The sequence below is a fragment of the Pinus tabuliformis genome, chromosome 2_1, assembly GCF_031772625.1.
Source record: "Pinus tabuliformis cultivar Carrire ecotype Pingquan chromosome 2_1, CPIR1, whole genome shotgun sequence".
Lineage (NCBI taxonomy): Eukaryota > Viridiplantae > Streptophyta > Pinopsida > Pinales > Pinaceae > Pinus > Pinus tabuliformis.
Genome location: NC_142299.1, coordinates 977,327,037 through 977,348,759, shown reverse-complemented (window position 1 = coordinate 977,348,759; position 21,723 = coordinate 977,327,037). Strand labels below are relative to the sequence as shown.

Sequence of the window (21,723 nt, the reverse complement as noted above, 5' to 3'; positions counted from 1 at the left end):
GAACAAAGATCTAATGCATTCTATAATTCCTTCTAACACAAATACAAGCACATTTCCAACAATAATTTTGCATTGCGAAAAAAAATTAACGCACGCAAGATTTACTTCTATCACAAACACGAACACATTTTCAACTGCAAGATGAAGGAAATTTAACACATTCTAACCTTCCTTCTAGCATAACGACAAACATATTTCTAATAACAACATTGCATTATGAAGGAAATATAATGTGCTAGCTTTCCTTCTATCACAAGTAGAAGCCCATTTCGAACAATAACATTGCACCTCAAATGAAAGCTAACAATCAATATCATTCCTTCTACTACAAACATAAGCATATTGCTAGAAGCAACATTACATGGTCAAATAAATCTAGCACATGCTAGATTTCCTTCTAGCACAAACACAAGCACATTGCCAATAACAATATTATAAGGTGAACGAAATCCACCACATGCTAAATTTCCTTATAACATAAATAGAAGCATATTACTCACAAAAACATTGTAAAGTAAAAGAAATCTTAAACATTCTAGAGTTTCTTCTAGCACAAACACAATCACATTGTCAAAAACAACATTGCAAGGTGGAAGATATCTAACATACGCTTGATTTACCTCTAGCATAAACACAAGGACATTGCCAACAATAACATTGTAGGGCAAACGAAATCCAACGTGTAATAGAATTCCTTCTAGCACAAACACAAGTACATTTCCAACAATATTGCATTGAAAAAGAAATCCAATGCAAGTTATATTTCATTCTAGCACAAATACAAGCACGTTGCCAACAACAATATTGCATTGCGAAAGAAATCTATTGCATACTAGATTTTATTCTAGTACAAACACAAGTACGTTTCTAACACCAATAGTGCATTGCAAAATAAATTTAGTGCATGTTAGAATTCCTTCCACCATACACAAACATATTGCCAACATCAATATTGTAGGGTAAAAGAAATTTATCTCATGCTATATTTTCTTCTATCACAAACATAAGCATATTTCAAATAACAATATAGCAAGGTGAATTAGATCTAACATGCTATTTGTACTTATATCTCAAACACAAACATGTCACCAATAACAACATTGCAAGGTGAATGAAATCTAACACATGCTAGATTTCCTTCTCTCACAAACACAAGCACATAACAATATTGTAGGGTGAAAGAAACATACCGCATATTAGATTTACTTCTAGCTCAAACAAGCATATTGCCAAAAACACCATTGCAAGACAAAAGAAATCCGGTGTGTGATAGATTTCCTTCTAGCACAAACACAAACACACAACATTGTAGGGCTAAAGAATCTAGCATATGCTAGATTTTGTTATAGCAAGAACACAAACATATTACCAACAACATTCTAGGGCAAAAGAAATCTAGCACATACTAGATTTCCTTTTAGCACAATCACAAGCACATTGCCAATAACATCATTGTAAGGTGAGGGAAATGTGACGCATACTAGATTTCCTTCTAGCACAAACAATTGAATTGCAAACAACAACATTGCAATGCGAAAGAAATCTAGTGCACACTAGATTTCCTTGTAATGCATATACAACCACATTGTCAATAAACTCATAGAAGGGTGAAAGGAATCTAATGTATGTTGGATTTCCTTCTAGCACCATCACAAACACATTATAACATTTCTAGATAAAAGAAATCTAGCACGTGGTAATATCTACTTCTAGCACAAACAAAAGCATATTGCCAACAACCACATTGTAGTGAAAAAAAAATCTAGTGCATGCTAGATTTCTTCGAGCCAAAATAGAAGCATGTTGTCAATAACAACATTGCAAGGTGAAGAAAATCTAACACGTGTTAGATTTACGCATAGCACAAACACAAGCAAACAACAACATTTTTGCCAAACAAGTAGTTCAACAAGATGTGAGTAAAAAGGCCTTATAACTCCCTTTATCAGACATTGCCACTCAACATCTGGAATTTTCGAAGTACTCATAAAACCTTCAATAGATGGAAGTTGATTAAGAGATAGTCTTTTAGGCTTCCTGTGGCCAAAATGAATAAAATTTATCAGTAGAGATCTGCAAGATCCCACTCACAACTTGAGCAACAGATAAGTCCACATGTGAAGTTAAAGGATCCTTTCTAAGTCTTTGAAATTCCACCATTAATTCCACATAGGAATGGTGAACAAAAGCCATCAATTCCTTATTCCAAGAGGCAATAATTTGATTGTGTGTGTCATGTTTATTTTTAAAAGCAGTTACGAAGGCTTCATTTTCAAATAGATATCGCCCCGCAATGTGGCATATAAGAAAACATACAATGATCGTCACTAGCATGTTGACTGAGAAATTCAATGGAAGGGGGGATAAGATGCAATTATCTAAACAAACCCTCGTAGTTTTTCCATTTTGGGACACATTTGTAGCAACACCAGCAATTTGAGCTAAGTTGTAAGACATATACCTCCTGTCCAATGCCACACTTGTCTGTCCGGAGCCAAGGGTAATGGCAACAAGCCATTTGTCAGTAATTTCGCTCCCATCTTCAACTATGCATACATCTATAGTATGCAATTTTGTCGCAACACTTGAGCTACTAAATAGATTTGATATTTGAAATTTTCTCCACTTTTTTTTCAGGAAATAAACTCCTTAGAATGGAAAATGTGGGACCCACAAAGACAACATATTTCTAGCATGGAAATGATAATCCTGTTTCCCGAGTTGACAATAACACCTGTTCAACTGACATAAAAACCAACAATACAACAAAACCATGATCTTTAAATTTGTTAAATAATCATTTGATTATCTGATCACCACTTTCAACAGTGTATTTTGTAGAGTTAGACTTCGAAGGCATACAAATAATTGTAGAATCAGGTGATCCCCAAGAAAGAGTTTTGCTAACAGAAAGTGGAAGAAATTGATCTTGGAACCTCCCAGGCAAATTTTTACCTCATAAATAATACATTTTTGCACTTGGTGATCTTGAAGGTATAAAATGACCAGGGTTCGAAGACATATTAAGGACCAAACCCAAAGGATCAAATAAATAAAGAAATCCATCATAAACTATCAATGGAAGGTCACATAGCAGGTAACAACTCAGTAAGCCTGAACCATAGCTAAGGGTTTGACCTCGAAGTTTCCATGGAGGATTAAGATGGAGAATGCATATTTCCTCCATACTTAGCACAGTCTCTTCAAAAGTAATTATGAGAGCAGGCCCCTTGAATTCATCTAGATTAGGTTGAAGTAAAGATTGTCATGGGTGATCCCACTTATCATATATAATGTGTAATTTCTTTCTTTGGCATTGGTCTGCTATCTCTGACAGGTCAAACAATATAAGGTCGTCATTCCCATATCTCTGAAACAATTCAGTTATTCTAGTATGATCCATACAAGGCAAATCTTTTGACATTTCTTGATCTACAAATGACATATATCGTAGTGACTTTGCACCAAGTCACTCAGCCAAATCATTGCTTATAAATCAACAAAGTGTAATGGTGATTCTTTGTTGTGAAGACCCATATGAAAAGTGTTGTAATGATGATAAGACCAATGCAACTACTACTAGGATACCCACTCACCTTTCCCTTTATCCTACAAAACACTCCCAGGTGTGAAATCCTTTTTTCGCCAAGTGTTTGCTTGTAAAAGGGGAAAGTAATGAATAATTTAAACTGGCAAAATAACTTTCTTTGGGGAAAGCAGGATGGAAAACATGAAGCCTCATCTCCTTACCAAGCAAGTAAGGCTAACTAGGCTTGATTGATATCCATGACTGAGGAACTATATTAGCAGTAAAATTTGTTGTTTTCACTATGATTGGCGATGAACCTTGAAAGACACACGTGCTATCATCTTCAGAATGTTAACAGTTACACATCCATGGCATCTTTGGTTCTTCCAACTTCTATGACATAATCAGTGTAGTTGAAGCCTTGGATATTTCTGGATCTAGTGTTCTTAGAAGAATGTGGTAGGGTTAGAAGTTGGTGTCCAAGCAGTTACTCACCTTTATCACAAGCTGACCAACTAGTTTTCCTATTCTATATTACTCTCAAGATCTACTTACATGCCACAAACAAAAGAAGGTATTGTAAAAACAATCTCTCTGTTTCTAAAGGAAAACAATCTCTGTGAAATGACCAAAGATAATTTTTTGTTATTTTTGTAACAATTGCCTCGAGAACATTGTCGGAGAACTCATAATCCATTGCAGCATTTGAAAATGACACAGGGCACTGATTCTCAAGCATTTCTCGTTTGTTAGAATGAACTAGGTCCTATAAAAGGTAAGTCTGTCAACCCAAAATTTCTTTGCACAACTGGAGGGTTAATCTAGCTAGACTCCATCATGTTGGTTTGTTAAAATTGGCAAATAGAGCCAAATTCCACTTTGGACAGCTCCTATGGGAAAGATTATTGCAACATTAAATTCCTCTCTTCGATAAGACCAAAATCGATCTAAAGATCGCCAAACTTGGATAAGGAAAATGGGTTTTCGAATGTATGTTCTCTCAAGTAAATTTATAAGGTCGGCCTCATCCTTATGTCGACTCATCAAGCCTAATGGTCACGTCCCATGAGCCCCCATCGAATTGTGTATATAGAGGTGTCCTCTCACCACATTTCGACACATCCAAGTGCATCATCCACGCCTCTGAAAAAGGTGGACATCTAAGGCAAGGACGTAGGTGCCAAGAGTCAAGTTTATGAAGATGTTTATCTCTATTTAGGGTGCAGTTTCCTTGGGAGAGAGTCACAGGTCTGAGGCACCATGGGTGGAGGCTAGAGGATTGTCTGGGAGGTTTAACTCTTGATTATGAGAGTGAGTTTCTAATTGGATAGGGCCGCAGTCAGAGGTATGCTCATTGGGTATTTTTCTGTGCCATTTGGTGTGTTGCATCTCTATTACAAGCCACGGAAAGAGGGCTGCTACAACAACTTATTGGTAAGCAATTTGGAGGGTGTAAAATCCTTCTCTCTAGGCCACATATGCCCAGGCTAGAGCGCAGCTAGGTCAAGCACTCTTCCATGTGTTTGGGACTGCTTTGTAATCTCTCATAGGTCCAAACTGCAGCAAGGAGGAAGATGCATCCGAGAGCGAGTTCTGCATGATCTTTGGGCTTGTCATAGTTGGATTTTTCTCTCTACAGCAGGCCACAGCCCTAGCTGTGTGTTACAAGTAGATCGCAGGCCTTGACAGCCTTGGACGGGAGGTTGAAATGCTGGCAGGAGGCTGCAGGCCTTGGATCTCTTGGATGGGAGACTGTGACTCTTATCTTTTGTTTGAATAATAGTCCAAACCATCAGCAAATTGGAACAGAGGTGTTTGGAGGAAGGCCACAGTCAGGTAGGGGTCCAGGAGCAAAGAAAGAAGGTTGTAACAGTTTGCCATCAAACCCTCTCAATAATTGGCATTATCTCAGTTCATCATTACAGAAGTGTTTCAGCCCTTTAAGATCCTTGACCTGCATTGTTTCTATGACTCACATTTTATGATTTGCATTCTATAAACTCTGGCCTGCCTGGTGTTCATAAGAATCACTACAGATCTCTCCAGTCGCATGACAATGACTCATTATGTCTACACAACACCTTGATATGTAAAATAGTCTGTTCAAACTCCATATTGGCCATGATACGATGGATAAGATATGACACATGGAAATTGATACTCTACAAATCCCATGATAGTGACTACAATTCTTATCTATAACATATGTGTACTGTTGTAACCTCGTAGTATAACATAATTTAGATTTCATCAACTTCGTACTAATCAAGCTTGCACCTGTGATTATTATTTGAAGCTGTCTAAACTATAATCTAGCCAGAGATAGCTTGCTCCTGTAATACGACCTTATCTCAGTGCCCTGAAATCAGTATCTATGACATATCTCCTTAGATCTGGGTTATAAATTGACATGAACCTTGCATAGAAGTAACATTGACAAGGTTAAGTCTTTAGCACAGTAAACCCTGTAGCTGCTGGTATATCATATAAATATAAATGGCACAATCCTGAGGATGAAGATAAATGACAAAAGCATCATATGGGGTTCAAGTTGATCACAACCTTGTATTGTGTCAATCTTTGAATATCTAATTTTATTAGTTGAAATACCTCTGTGGCTCAAATCTGAAGAATATAATTTGAGGTAGTATGTCCTAAGCTTTTCATCTTGTGAAGATCACCCTTGGAACACTATGATGATTACCTTGTTCACTTGATCATCCATAGTTGATTGGTGGCTTACTACTATTGAATATTGCTATATCCCTTCTGGAGATTGAAATATCAAGTCATTGTCTCTAAAGCAATAGCTCAAAAGGTCACTTCAATTGCTTCTCCAGATATTCTATTGACAATACTTTCAGATAGTTACATTTGTTGAGAGTAGGTGTTGTATGCATTTTGCAAAGGCTGAGAATTGTGAAAGTCTTGACATTGAGATCACTATACATGAGTCAGTACTACTGCATACACAATTGTGAAATAACGATTGCAGGGTAGTATAATGCACATCAAGATTGAGAGTCATGTTTTTGGTGGTGCCTAGGGTTTGTCTTTGAGTGAGATTTGTCAAAATTCTGTATAGCTGATTTACAGTATTGATAACTCATATGACAAGATGCATGTGGGAGAAGATGAAAGATGGAAGACTTGCTGATCAGAAGTTTGAAGGCCTGCTTAATAGCTTAAGCAAAGCTACCAAGGTTTTCAAAGTATTTGCCATATGTCTACAACTGAATAGAATATTAAAGCAGTTTCTTTGATATCCTGGGAAGTCAGCATATGTTACTATTAGTATGATTATGTATGACAGTCAGGGTACATCTTGATGATGTATGGGCTTCAGTTTTCCAGAAGTACAATACCTTCATCTGGCATATTCAACCTTGAATAAAATCTATTGTTGAGATTCATAATCTGTTGAGCAGTCAATATATCTTAGGGTCTATATTTGATGACAGGTGTATCTAGGTCTTTATAGTGATTAGGGATTGCTACAGAGTCAGTTTCAATAGATTCCCAGAAACTGTTATTTTTTACAGTTTGTTTTTTCCTAGAAACAAGAGTTCCAGGGCTCACATGGCAGAGATGCTTAAGTAGATTGCTCCTCAAAGTGATTTTGTTAAGATAGGACCACAAATGTCACTATGAATTAACTCGTGATTTGTGTTGCTCTCAATTTAGATATTTCAAAGCTATCCATCTTCAGCTTTCCAAAAACACATGCTTCAGCTCTGATGCCAGGTCAAATTTGAAGCAAATTAGCATCATGTTATCACTGAAACTGGATCACATAGATCATTCAATAAGACAAAAATACTATGAAATGAGACACTGACAATTTTATTACAAAGATAGAGCAAAAGAAAATGGATTTGGAAGCACATGAACACATAATAGAGCTTTTAACACTAAACATTCCAATTCCTATGACTCTTTATTTGCCCAATAACCTTTCACTTCCTATAATCTCTCTCTCACCACATATGTAGCCAAGTTTGTCCTCTTATTGACTTGCCATTTTACAGACCCTCAAATTGCACCACACATGATTGTTTCATGTACACTAATTTCAAAATTTGACCATTACTTTACTGACCTAACATTTTAACAACAGAACCAAGGCAAGCCTTTCAGGACCTTTCCTATAATAGCTCACATCAAATCACAAGATCCCAAAATGGCTTTTCCTGGTTGCAGTCAACCTCTGACAGATATGTCACCTATAATAAAGTGACACAAGAAACAGGATTGTCATAATGTATGACACACATTCTCGTCATTAAAGATGGTGTGACCCACCATAAACCTTATGCATTAGATAGGGAATTGTTTGCCGGGGAAAATAAAGTGGAAAGATGAAAAAGGTGTAGGATGATTTTGGTGAGACCTAACCAATTTTGGGAACAAAAGGGTAATCACAACAAATATGCACAACTGTGGTATCATTAAAATAACCTATTTAATCATTAATGTTTGTGCACAAAGCTATCAATGAAACAGTGATCCTCATTAATCCTTAGTGACAAACAAAGAGCATCAAGACAAAGTGTGCTAAAATAGTCTGCAGTTGTAGCTAACACATGTAAAAATTACCTTAATGGCTTTCTTGGAAGTTGTCTAAATCAAATCCTGTTGGAACTATCCTGCTACAGGAATACAAATACACATAAGAACCATTAGACCATATTTTCAAAAGGCTGTTCACCAAAACCCTAGTTGGTTATTAGAGCATGATAAAATTTACTTCCTGTCATATCTTCACTTTTATATATAAACTCCTGTGTATGCAAGTTTAGCCTTTTAGGATCTGAAGCACCCATGAAAGTGCCTCTGCATATCATTGATCACATAAAATAGTTTTAAAACAGTTGAATTAATACATGAATACACATTGAAAAACAAAATCTGCATGGCATGTTGGCAGAATATCGAATATAACAACAATTGTTATGCATAACATCAATAACTTAAATTATTGGGACAAGAGACAATTATCATTTTATATCATAAGCCTTTCTAATTCCTTCAAATCCACTCCAAGGTGCACCAAAGACATCATTTCAACTGGATTGCCTTCTTGCAAAAATTTACAGTGGTCATCAAATACATTAAAGGTACACACAACCACAGTTCTACAGATGTCCTGGGAATACCAAAGCCACTCCATTCCCTCCATCTATATTAAAGGTTCCTGAATCTATGAAAAGTTGAAACCCATCCCCCCGTCAAAATTGGCACAAAGAATCAACCAAGGGCACCCACAATAAAGAATAACATGCATAGAAGCCAACACTTAGCACAGATCTGAAATCATGCTGCTAAGGTCTTGGGCTTATAAATCCATTTACCAAAATTATTTTCCCACATTTGAATAAGCATATCCCATTTTCCTCACATGTTTCTTGAAAATAAAAGGAATTCCTAGGAATTTAAAAATCTGGCTTGACTTGACCCAAACCCACCCTTGTGTTTTAAGTAAATCTGGCATCTTCTGTGAGCTCTACCTTTAAGTCAATCGGGCATGTTTTGTGAGCTCTACCTGTAGAAATAGGTTTTCACTCATTGAATGTTTAGAGCTAAGGGCCTTGCAGAAAATGCCTAAGTAATCTATAACACATTATCAATTGACTCCAATCTAGAACAATGAGTTTTAGCCCATTCAAAAGATTATTTGGATATGGTTTGTGCAGATGAATCCATTTTAATGACACCTTGCTTGACCCTATGAGATATCAGACATACACTGGCCTCTGTTTGACAACTTGATCGGAAAAGGATTAACTCTGGTTTACACTCTTTAAGAGAGAGGCAAGGTTAGGTCTTGGTGAATAATATCTTAAAAGCCTTTAGAGAAATTGGCTCAAATGCAAAAGGTAGAATAAAGGGATACCATGCTATCACGTAAGTTTTTTCAAAGCTGGTTTTGATGACAAGGATGTTATGGCCATAATGACTGGGCCATTCCATGCCTTCACAGACTGCAATAATATTGGCGATGATGAATCGCCCTTTGATGAAACAAGTCTGCCCAAGTTTGATAATAATCATGAGAATATGCTTGATTATGAGCATTGAGCTTTGGTAAGACTATTACATGCGACATTCAACAGAGTGATAGGCTTCCAGCTCATAGTCACTTTGGAATCATTGGGTTTGGGTATAAACTTGATAATACCTTTGTTTAAGTTGGTTCTCAATGATTGCTCTTGTGATGGATTCTTTGTAAACCTATACAAAATGTTTAGATTGACAAAGTACTAGGTAGCATTATAGAATTCGCACTGGAATCTGTGTAATCCCAAGACTTACCATCATCATTGATCATGTTTGAGAGGGTAGCAGCTAGCTTACCCAAGGTCAAAGACTAGTCACACAATATTCTTTGTGCTTAGTCTTTGCAATTGAAAATTCTTTTGTAGGGAGAATTAGGAAGTAAAATGTTTTTCAATTTCATATTTTAAGCCTACCCTTGGTTGATTTGATAGTGGATATTATCTCAAGCCTTCTTTTGAATATAGATCCCCTAACAATCCTTGCACTATGATATTCTGCAGATGATTAGATCATAAACAATCATACAAACAGAAACTGTTTTCCATTGAGAAGAATCTATATACCCCTCTCAAGGTCCTGCAAGGCAAGGACATGGATTGAAAAGAATATATATACTCTTCTCAAAAGAATATATATACGTTATGCATGAGGTTAATTCTATACTATCTTGAGGAAAAACAAAAGGCTTGGGTTAGATCCGGTAGTCCAAAGGGAATATCTTCTATTGCTAGTCTAATTGAGGGCTTTTTCAAGCGTTGGGGCCCTGGGTTCCGATGATATGAAAATACCTTTCAAGACCTTGTAGTAGACGTACAAGAAGAAGAAGTTCCCACTTCTCTTGAAGATGATAACAGTATCACTGAAAAAGACCCTCCAAATTCACAAGATTAGTTCTTGATGGACAGGCTACTTGTGACCAACGTGGCCCCACATTAAACCCCATCCTCATCAAAGAACAACTATGTGTTGATGTATCTGTCCTAGATTCTATGAATGATTAGCATGAAAACAAGGAGCATGATAATAATTTTCACCATTGTGAGGATGCCAGTCATGATTTCCTACATGACAAAGTGATAAACAGAGGAAATGAAGATTTTTTTAATATTTCCACCAATGATACAACCCAAATGCAGTTCTAGACAGGTAGAAACCATGTTTCTACCCCAAAAGATCAACCATATGAAAAGGATGATGAAGATCATGCTTCCCTTGCTGATAATTTAAATCCTGAAAACACTTTTGAGGTCACAGAAATATAGTTCAATCACACTAATCCTATTTTCATAGACACTGAAATTAAGGGAGCTGTAGACTTTCATGGTAATATACTTGGCACCTCAACATTTCATTGTGAGTTTGAGGAGTAATGTAACCCCCACGTTGCACTTTGATGTTAATCATGATCATGTAAGAAATAAATGGAAGAAATCATGATTTCCTACAGTTTGAGGTCAATAAACTCAAAAGGTTTTTCAAAGCCAGCAAAGTAATAATGTGACCATTATTATTATCTGAATGAAGAAACAATTAATATTATAGTTCAATCCTCAAAGATCCTATATCATGGAATCCGACAGTCCTGCTATTTTTTATGCCTACAATCTGAATTTATTCCTCAAGCCTGATGGGATAGGGAAGTCTCTTCCTTTTACTGTCAATACTCATCTAGAAGAAAATGTTATTGACATATGTGATGGATATTCCTTGGTAGACGAAAAAAGGGTATGTTATAAACACACAATTATTGAAGCTTTCAGTCATACAGATCCATTTCCACCTCTAGATGGCTCTATTGTTGACAATAATAAAGTTGGACAACCCAGAATATTGATGAAACCTGTAATGAAACCCTCGATGACATATACAACTACAGTGCCAAGAATGAAAACGATGTCAAGAAAATAATTGATGAAGAATACAGGCTTGACCAAATAAAAAATTTCTCTGGACCACATCAAATGCAAAGATGTTCTCTTCTTCATGAACATGTGGACAATCATTCATGCACTAGATTTTTAAAAGGAAATGTAGACAACGAACCTCTAACAAATCCACATGAAGTCAACGCTGAGGGACAATTTTGGGGCCTGGAAAAGGTGCACTCTGGAATGATCGATGATATAGGTCAAAATGATCTCGAAACCAGCAAGAGGATGTTTCCTCAACCTAGTCATAAACAAGATCTGGCTGCTCTGACCACTCAGCTTATGGGGTTTAGGGTTTGATGGTGATACAAGCACCGTTATGAAGTGTTGTGTCTGTGTATCAATTTCTGGGCATTATATTTCATAAACAGACTCTAAGAGACTAAGACGTTACTTATAGTGAGTGGACCACTATAAAACAATCAGGTTCCATCTTTCTAATTCCCCTCACTGTGTGTTCAATTTTTTAATGAGAAACGACCATTTGTGGGTATTATTGGTCTTCTGGATCAAATGTGCATGACCTTGAAGGCTCTAATTTTTCAATGGCAATAGGATGAAGTTAAATCGACAAAAATGGACCTTAAACAAAAGTTTTGTACCATTACTTGGGTCAAACTCAGTCCATTCATCACTGCAATTACACAATATTAGAAACATCCAAACACCTCAAGTCTCTAAACAAAGAATCTGGTGTAAACTCATTGACTCCAGACGACAACAATACTAGAGGCAGGCATCAGAAATACCATGTAACATCCAATGGGAAAATACGTTTTATACACGAAATCAAATGCAGTCAGAGTATTTTCTAATGTTAGAACCCTAGAAAATTGTGGAAGATGTACTCGTTCATTTTGATTAAAGGTCAAAATACTGATTATAATATAGTGCAAGGCAATTCCAAAAATCTCTTAATTGGAGACAGAATACACTTTCCATTAATATGTGTCCAAAGGTAAACAACTACCTTCATACATGAAAGAAGGAATTCTCTGAACTATTCAATACTTCCTAACAACTATAACCCATTCCAAAAATTAAAAAATGCCATTTCATCTAAGGATACTAAAAAGAAAATGGAAGAAATAAGTGAGTGAACTGACAAAAAAAAATTAAAACAGGTCCCCAATAAGATATTCTCAAAAGGAATCTATGCAAGTTCATTCATATTCTCAAAGTAGACAATGACATGAAAACTTTCTAGTTTGTAACTGAGGAATACCAGAGCACAATGAAGATGCCATAGAAATATATTTTTAACTTGTAAGTTATCCAGTTTAAAGTGCATGATGCTAATCAATACCAAATACAGAAGTGCAGGCTGTGGTAATCGTGTCAAGATTCCTGCAGCAAGAGCAGCAATCAAACCAGTCGTATATCCTGAAAGTGCATGCCAAAAATACTTGCAGCCCCTCGTAACAGGAAATTTTGTATCATTGCCAAGATCCCTGTTCTTTCGGTAATCAGAACAGAGCACTAAAGCGAGGAGCATCCCTGGAATTTCCTGCATTGTGATTCAATATAAAGTTTAAAGAATGAGTAGGTGGATGTGAATAAGGTGCTCACTATTTATGAGTCCTCACTTTTAACAAACCGTGACATCCATAGAAATATTGTTCATAAGAACACTTGTGTAAAAAATAATCTAAATAAAGCGTTCAAACAAAATGGTATCTTCCCACTAAAAATGCACCTACTACAACAACAATCTGCTGATGGCTTAAACAAATTAAAGAACATGTTAAATAGTTAATACTGACAGAGTTAATGACAGGTTAAGAGAAAAGACTTCATTCTGGAGTAAGAATGAAGTAAAGTAACTCTCTTTATTGTTGATCTTATACACAAAGTTTGGTGTACCTGAACGGGTATTGAATATCTTATAAATAAAGTTTGGTGTACCCAAACAGGCCCAAAATGTATCTCATGTATGCAGTTAATCTCTTACAAGCACCATATGTCCATTGATCAATTCACTGTAATACTAAAATAGTAAACAGTTATATCATGGCCAAATATGACATGTTAGGTTCCTGAACAAATAATGTCTTATAAACAAAGATGGAATACAGTATTATACTGGAATTTACTTGATGAAACATCTAAAATCTGAAACCACCTCACTGTTACATCTTTATAAATTATTCCAAAAAAAATTATAGACAAGAACACAAACAAATAATTGTTTTGAAAATGGCGGAAAACGAAGAGGAAAAGAAACCCTAGCAGAGCTCTGATGGTCAGTGATAATGGAGTTATTGTGGCACTGCTGCCAAGCGCCTGACTGTAAGCGTTAACCTCCACGGCTCGCCAAACTTCGTCCAACCTTACCTCCTTCCCGCAGGCTCTCTAGCATTTTCCGTTCCTATGGTCCTCCTGCCTTCCTCGCAGTCTGTAACCACCATCGACCGTTTTCCTGTCGGTTGCAATGGACCTGGACGAGGTGGACTATACCGAGGACCCCAATCCCCATGAGGTCATTTGGTCTCGCCATCACGCCGTGTCAGGCTCTGGTCATTTTGCCGCATCTCTGTGACCTTTGTCAGTGACTAGCTCTGCACTGGACCGACCTGGGCCATCTATGCCCCATCCTCTGCCCTCTGTCAACATCGAAGACGCCTCCGGCTTGGACTGCCCACCGCTTTCTCCGACTACCTTGAATCTCCTCGGTACCTAACTGCAACCATCGCCCACTTTCAACACGCCACTGCCCTGTCTACCCCACATCTCCGCCCCACCCTACAACCCTTCCTCCTCTAGCATCCCCCCTCCTGGGACTGCTACCTACCCTGTCCCTGCACTATCCGGTAGCACCCTTAATCTTGGTGGCCCATCTCCCAGCACCCCTATCCATTTTGGATGCTTCAGCTCCCCAGTCTCAAACCATAAATCGACCCCATCCACCCCACAGACAGTTAACCAGGGCATACGGGGACATATTTGGGACTATCCAACGGCTCGCAGATCTGACAAGCTAAAGAAAGGAAGGTGCCTAAAAGCTGTCGACAGGGACATCAACCTATCCTTGGGCGAAGGCCTCTCGATGGGGGAAGTTGTTGATACAGCCAAGAAGGTCTTGGTGGGCCGAGTTCGGGGGCGGAACTATATTGTGGAGAGACTTCGTCTCTGGACCTCGGAGATTTGGGGTTCTTTACTCAAAGAATTACCCACCATTCGGGTGCTTGTGCGAGGATGGTTTGCCCTTCGTTTCCACAGGGAAGAGTACATGGACTGGATACTCTCTAGATTCTGGCATATCGAATTAGCCCCTGTTCTGCTAAAAAGATGGGATCCCTTATTTGATCCTGAGAGGGAACAGATGGGAGTTGGGCTGATTTGGGTTCGATTACCAAGCCTTCCGATGCAATACTGGACTCCAGTCATTTTTAAGCGCATAGGCAACGCACTAGGTACCTATTTGGAACATGATCAGTCCTATGAAACGTCAAGGAATATGACTATGGCTCGCATCCTGGTTCATTTGGACACCAGAGAAGGCCTGGAGGAAAAGATTACCCTACATTGGAGGCATTTCTCTCGCTGACAAAATCTTGATTACGAAGGCGTTCCATTCAGGTGTAGACGATGCCATAAGGTTGGACATCTTTTTAAAGAATGCCCACTGCTCATGCCTACTACTCCGGCTGCTACAAAGGGAACCAAACATCACCAGACAGAAGACCCGATTGTGGATGAGTAGCCCACAGGTCCGAATAGTCCAAAGAATGTGGCTGGGGTCACTGCTCATCCATCCAGTGCTTCCCAGATGCCGCCAATCTCCCCTCCTATGACTAGATCCCAGTCTGCTACGGAGGCTGCTCCTACAGCGGGTACAGTTTCTTCTCCCTTATCCTCTGCACTGAATTTTAATCAATATTTTTTTCTCATTGGCATCATCTGCATCTTCACCTTGTTTGATTACCTCTCCCATTACCTGTGCACGTGATCACCCATTGCCTATCTTTTCCACCACCCCCCGGCTGTCTTTAGACAGGGGCTCCAACAAAATCCTATTTCCCCATTTGCTTCTGGTTCACATTCCTACAACCTCCGTTCCCACCACCGAGAAATCCCTGACTCGCTTGGATTGGGTATCACACCCTCTAATGTTGAGCATAAACCCACCCGGGGGAGGCCTTCCAAGATGTCCAAAGCCATTAAGATTGCTGGGGATGATGTAGCTTAGGGCAGACAGAACACCATTGAAAGGGTACTTAGAGCACCAGACACCCTTGGCAATGTTCTGGCATGAAGTGGCTCTTCTTCAACTGTAGGGGATTAGCTAGTCCCTCTAAAAAATTGGCCCTTAAGAGACTCTTGAGCTGTGAGCCTTGTGACATTATTTTTCTTCAAGAAACCCTAAGTAGCTTTGAGCTGATTGTTATGACCCTTCTAACTATCATGCCAGGGTGGCACTTTCAAGCCTTGGATGTTGTTGGGAGATCTGGGGGTCTAGCTCTCGGGATAAACCCTCGAACCATCAAGGTTACATCGGCTTGGGGAGGTCAAGGTTTCTTGGGTATCGATATATTTTCAGTTGAATTGGGTAGAAATCTTTGTATTATGAACATTTATGCACCCAATCACAGTATATTAGATTTCTTGTAGCAGCTCCTTGAGAATCCCCTGATAGACCAATCCACTATTCTAGGGGGAGATCTTAATTTCTCCATCGGACATGAAGAATTCTGGGGACACCACTCACAGCTGGATCCACTCTCGGATCAGCTCAGCATCCTCTTGGAGCAACATGGTCTTATGGTCCTTTGGAACCTTAATCAATGGATCAGTCTCCCATTCCTTTCAGATGGAGCGAGGAATCAGGCAGGAGTGTCCTCTCTCCCCATTGCTTTTTCTTATTGTGATGGAAGGCTTAAGCGGCCTAATTACATCAGAAAAAAGAGTCGAGAGGCTCAAGGGTCTCAAGATCATGGAGCAATGCACTCTAACACATCTGTTTTTTGTGGATGACATGCTCATCTTCTTAGATGGAGGCATTCAAGACAACAACACTCTCTCTGAAGTGCTGAATCTTTTTTGTGGCGCAACAGGGATGGAAATAAATGGGGCCAAATCCACTGTATCTCTCTCATCTTGTACTCAACAGGAGACCTATCATGCACTCCAAAACTTCCCCTTCCAAAACTTGACAATGGAGGATGGATTGAAGTACTTGGGTTTCAGGATAAAAGCAGATGGATACAAAATTGCAGATTAGACCTGGTTGATTGCGAAGGTGGAAAGAAGATTAAATATTTGGAGCCATCATCTATTACCCAGAGCAAGTAGACTGGTGCTCATTAAATCGGTTTTGGAACCAACACCAGTCTTCTGGATGTCTCTGGCCTGGATCCCCCAAGGTATATACAAAGGATTCAACGAGTTTGCTGCCACTTCTTATGGAAGGGTCACAAGGAGGGAAAACCCTATGCGTGGGTCAAATGGAGTAGAAATGCAACTCCCAAAAAATGGGGAGGTTGGGGCCTCAAGAACCTCTTTGCCTTTCCTCAAGCACTTGCAGCGAAATTAGGATGGCTTCTCCTGAAGCACAAGAGCCTTTGGTCAGAGGTGGTTACCTATAAATACATATGGTCGCGCACAGTCATGGACTGGTTAAGGTTACCTGCTTAGAACAAGAAAGGAATATCAGTGATTTGGAGGGTTGTTATAAATACCCTTCCCATCATAAGAAGGGATCTTACTTGGCAGATCGGCAACGGTATGTCTGTCCGCATTGGGACTGATCCATGGATTGGTTGCGGCAACTCACACCATCTCCCTCTTGGCTTGATTTCCTTCCTAAATCATAATGGAGTGGCAAACATCACACAGATCTGTGGGACCTATACAACACCACTACATATACCAGTGGAGGCCCTGGATATACCAGATCAATGGCATATGGAGTGGAGGAGATATTTGGCGGCTTTAATTGAATCGCATGTGAGACTAAGGGATGAGGATGACGAACTAATTTGGGGTTTTGCACAGAAGGGGATCTATACTCCAAAGGATGGATATCCTATTATCCATGCTAGCCATAAACCTAATTCTTTGGATAGTTGGTGGAGCAGCATATGGAAGCTAAAAGGCCCGTCGAGTACTCGTCTTTTGATGTGGAACATCATTATGGACAAAACCCCGACCGGAAATAATCTCAGAAAACAATCTTTTGAGGGACCTACATGGTGTGTATTATGTCGTGACGAGGAGGAATCAAATCACCATCTCTTTCTCTCCTGCCCTACAACACAACAGGTCTAGGCGCAGGTGTTACATACTCCTAATTTATCACTTACTTGGGGTGGCAATGGTATACTAAATGCCTGGAACCGATGGTGGGCTGAAGCTCCAAACCCAAGATCCCGAAATCTTCCATTAATGGTGTGCTGGCACATATGGATGAGCAAGAACAACAACATATTTCGTGGGAAGCATATAGTTTGGCCTTTGATTATTCCTAAGATTTGTAACAGTTATATGGAAATTTCGGATGATGAACAGGTTGCCAAGATTCAAACCATCACCCCAGAGGTCATAGACAAAGCGCACCCTTGGGCCTATTATAATGGATCAGCACAGGAACAGGGTTGTGGCGGTGGCAGTATCCTCCATATATCTGAGACACATTATTTCCATATTTGTATGGGGTTAGGAGATGGCACAAATAACTTTGCGGAGCTCCTTACACTTCGTCATCTTTTATATTTTGCTATAAACAAAAATTGTAGATATTTACAAGTTTATGGGGACTCCAAGATTGTTATTAACTGGTTCAACTGCATTTCTACATGCAATGCATATACACTCATAACCATATTGGATGATTTTTTGTTTTTAAAAACACATTTTGATCATGTTTCATGTGCTCATATCTACAGGGAGTGCAATGAACCTGCAGACCAGCTTTCAAAAGCGGCAGCGCATCCTAGAGGGGAATGGTTGATCAGGGAGCACACACCAAAACATATATACCATATTTCCATAGACCATACATGGATCAGGAACTGCAGAGGGTTGACATAGACCATACATGGATCAGGAACTGCAAAGGGTTGACAAGCCCTAACTTATCTATTTCTGTTATTTAGGTTTTGTCTACAAAACAGTAATCACCATGGGTGAAATTTTGAAAAAATTTGAATATGTAAATAATAATGTATATGATCAGATACTATCAGCACACCCTTCTCTGGGTTTTTTATATAGATTTCTACAGTACAAAACAGTTCTCAGATGACCACGGTCACTTTTCTGCATATGCCTATGGCATTTACAACATGTAATTTTCCTTGATAATGAAAATTACGATACTTTTCCCCAGGGAAAAAAATGTTTTGAAATACCTGAAATCTTAAACAAAATTCTGAATTTTGGAATAAAACGTTGAATATTTGACAATAAAGAAGAACAACATTTAAATATTTGTGGACAACCCTCAAAACAAAGCTTTTATTAATATGAAAAAGAAAATGCTTCAACAATATATAGGATAAAATGGCTTTTCCTGCCAATGGGCGATTGACTCACTAGTGAGGTGAACAAGTGTTTTGTTGTCCACCAGGGTTCCATTCTCACTTTGATCTTAATTAAATTAGATTGGGTGTATGTCCTGAGCAATTTTGGCAAAATAAATACCCGTCAAATTCACACCTTATGCCAATGAAACTCTGCTCCATGGTGCATGTCCTGAGCAATTTTGGCAGAATAAATACACCTCAAAGTTCACAGAATAAATACCCCTCAGATTTCACACCTTACGCCAATAAATAACCCTCAAAATTCACACCTTACGCCAATGAAAGTTTGCTCCATGGTGCAGCCACTCGAGGCATATTTTTTGAAGCATTACCCCAAAATGCTTTCCTAGATAGGTTTAGATGTGAATCCATGCTTGTCCAAGAGGAATATGGACACTGCACTTGACCTAGGAATCTGTTTCTCACAGATTACCCACATGAAAACATTCCCAAATATACTTTTGTATCAGGCTTAAGAGCCCGTCTAAAGCCTTCAGGCAGGCTCACTTATCTCTTGCATGTGGGATAACCAATTTTACACAATAAACTTTATTTTGTTAAAATTTCAAATTAATACCACTAATTGGATCGGGGAAACAGGTCGATCTCTGAAAATAAGGAGCAATCGATATAATTAATATAACTCTTGCCACAGGAGCAATCGATATAACTCTTTCCCCGATATAACTCTTGCCACAGGAGCAATCGATATAATAATTATATTAATTATATTAATATTAATTGGTAAAATTAATTTATATTAATTAATTCTATTAATCATTCTAATAATTTTTTTTTATATTTTCTATTATATTAAAATCTTATTAAATCTTATAAATTATATTATTTAACTGATAAAAAAAAAATAAAAAATAAATTTAAATTAAATTATATTACTATATTAATTATCCTTTATTAAATTATATTAATTAACCTTTATTAAATTATATTATTTACATAAGTTTATAATTATATTAATATAAATTAATTTATATTAATTATATTAATTATATTAATTATATAAATCTTATTAATTAATTTACATTAATTATATTATTTTATAAAAATTTTATAAATTATATTAATTAATTTATAATCATACTATATTAATGATTTTAATTAAATTATATTAATTATATAAATTAGAATAATTATATAAATTAATTATATTGTATTCATATTAATTATATATATTATATATATTAATTATAATAAATATAATTTAGTTATATCAATCAATTAGTATAGATGAATGATGGTATATCTTTTAATATAAATTAGAAGGATTTTATAAATTAATATAAATTAAGAAGATTATATAAATTAAATATAAGTTATATTGATATATTATTTAATTATAGTAAAAAATAATTATGGTAAAAATTTAATAATTTTAAATAATAAAAATCTTGTTCTAATAAATTGGAAAACAATAAATAATATGTCGGCCTTTATCTATGAATTTAGGGTTCATGTATTTATTTCCAGGTCGCATTCTCTTCTCTCTCAATAATCTCTCATTCTTATTCTTTCAAATTTGTCCTGATGATGGACCCCCTTTGGGGTTTGAAACGTTGGCATAATGAACTGGGATGTTTTCATGTACAATCGTTGCAAATGCTGGTGTGGAAGGTGCAGTGGTTGTTGGGAAATTACTGAGCAATATAATCTTGACCTTAGCTACGATGCTGACTAAGGTGAAGGCAGGGATTATTGATCCCCTGAAAGTGATCAGAGCTGTTTTGGTTGATGCTGCAAGTGTGTCTTCCTTGTTAACCACAACAGAGTGCATCATTGTTGTGATTCTGAAGGATAAGAGGGAAGTCCCAGGTATGAGAGACGGTATGGGTGGCATGGACTACTAAAGAGCATATCTAGACCAGTGTGCCTTCTGCGTGGTGTCCTGTTCTGAAAGTAGGGTTAATGTTCAGGTTATCTGGTGTCCTAGTTTTGAAGGTTAAACTTCGGGTCAATTAGTTTGACCCTTGTTATTGTCTCGAGCATTACATTTCCCATTACTGGGAGAAATTGCTTGTGTATTCAATCTAACTTAAAGGAAAAAATTTCGATTGAAGTGCCCTGCAGTTCTACCACCTATCTTTTCTGCAGGGAAAAACGTAATCCTTATCAAGGACAGGCCGGAGAAACGTTTTCCGTTTTCACCTACTGGAGATGATATTTTATTCAAAGAGATAATTTTTGAGAAGAAGAAAAAAATACCTGTTTTAGGCAAAAACCATGGAAGATCGGGCCTTGCAAAATCCACGGAAGATCGGGCCTCGCAGAAGGAATGGCTGTAACTGCATAGCTTGTAAACATGTCTTATGGTGTGAAAGGGTTATTGCCAGAAGCACCACACCTGTTAATGCTCCACGATACTCCCCGAGGATAGTGGAGTTAATCATCTATCTGTAAATGTGTGCACCAGCTAATGCTCTTCGAACGGTTTATCTGTTCGCTGAAAAGTGTCCCAAAATGCTTCAACACCAAATTGTTCCAGAGGCGCTTGAAATTTGAAAATTTCCCACCAAATTGTTTGAAAAGTGCCCGATCGATTTTTGATTTATGTAATAATTACATGATTTTAATGGGTTAATTAGGATCTATTGATTTAATATTTATTAATCTTGTTTAATTTAACGGGTTAATAAAAAATTATTGATTCAATATATATTAATTATATATA

At 37.6% G+C, this 21,723-nt stretch overlaps 1 protein-coding gene across 1 annotated transcript; it reads right to left on the bottom strand.

Annotated features, from left to right (window-relative positions):
- Nucleotides 1–12,590: 12,590 nt before the first annotated feature.
- On the bottom strand, nucleotides 12,591–21,476 carry LOC149203908 (uncharacterized). Its single transcript, XM_089400270.1, has 2 exons — nucleotides 21,258–21,476; nucleotides 12,591–13,021 (listed from the first exon to the last, which is right to left on the bottom strand). Exons 1-2 carry the CDS (start codon nucleotides 21,354–21,356, stop codon nucleotides 12,668–12,670), a joined length of 453 nt encoding a protein of 150 aa, XP_089256396.1. The 5' UTR covers nucleotides 21,357–21,476; the 3' UTR covers nucleotides 12,591–12,667.
- Nucleotides 21,477–21,723: the final 247 nt, after the last annotated feature.

Coding starts and splice junctions, on each gene's coding strand:
- LOC149203908 (XM_089400270.1), bottom strand. CDS start 21,356: ATGTTTACAAGCTATGCAGTTACAGCCATTCCTTCTGCGAGGCCCGAT. Junction 13,022..21,257: donor ATGGTTTTTGCCTAAAACAG/GTATTTTTTTCT, acceptor ATCACAATGCAG/GAAATTCCAGGGATGCTCCT.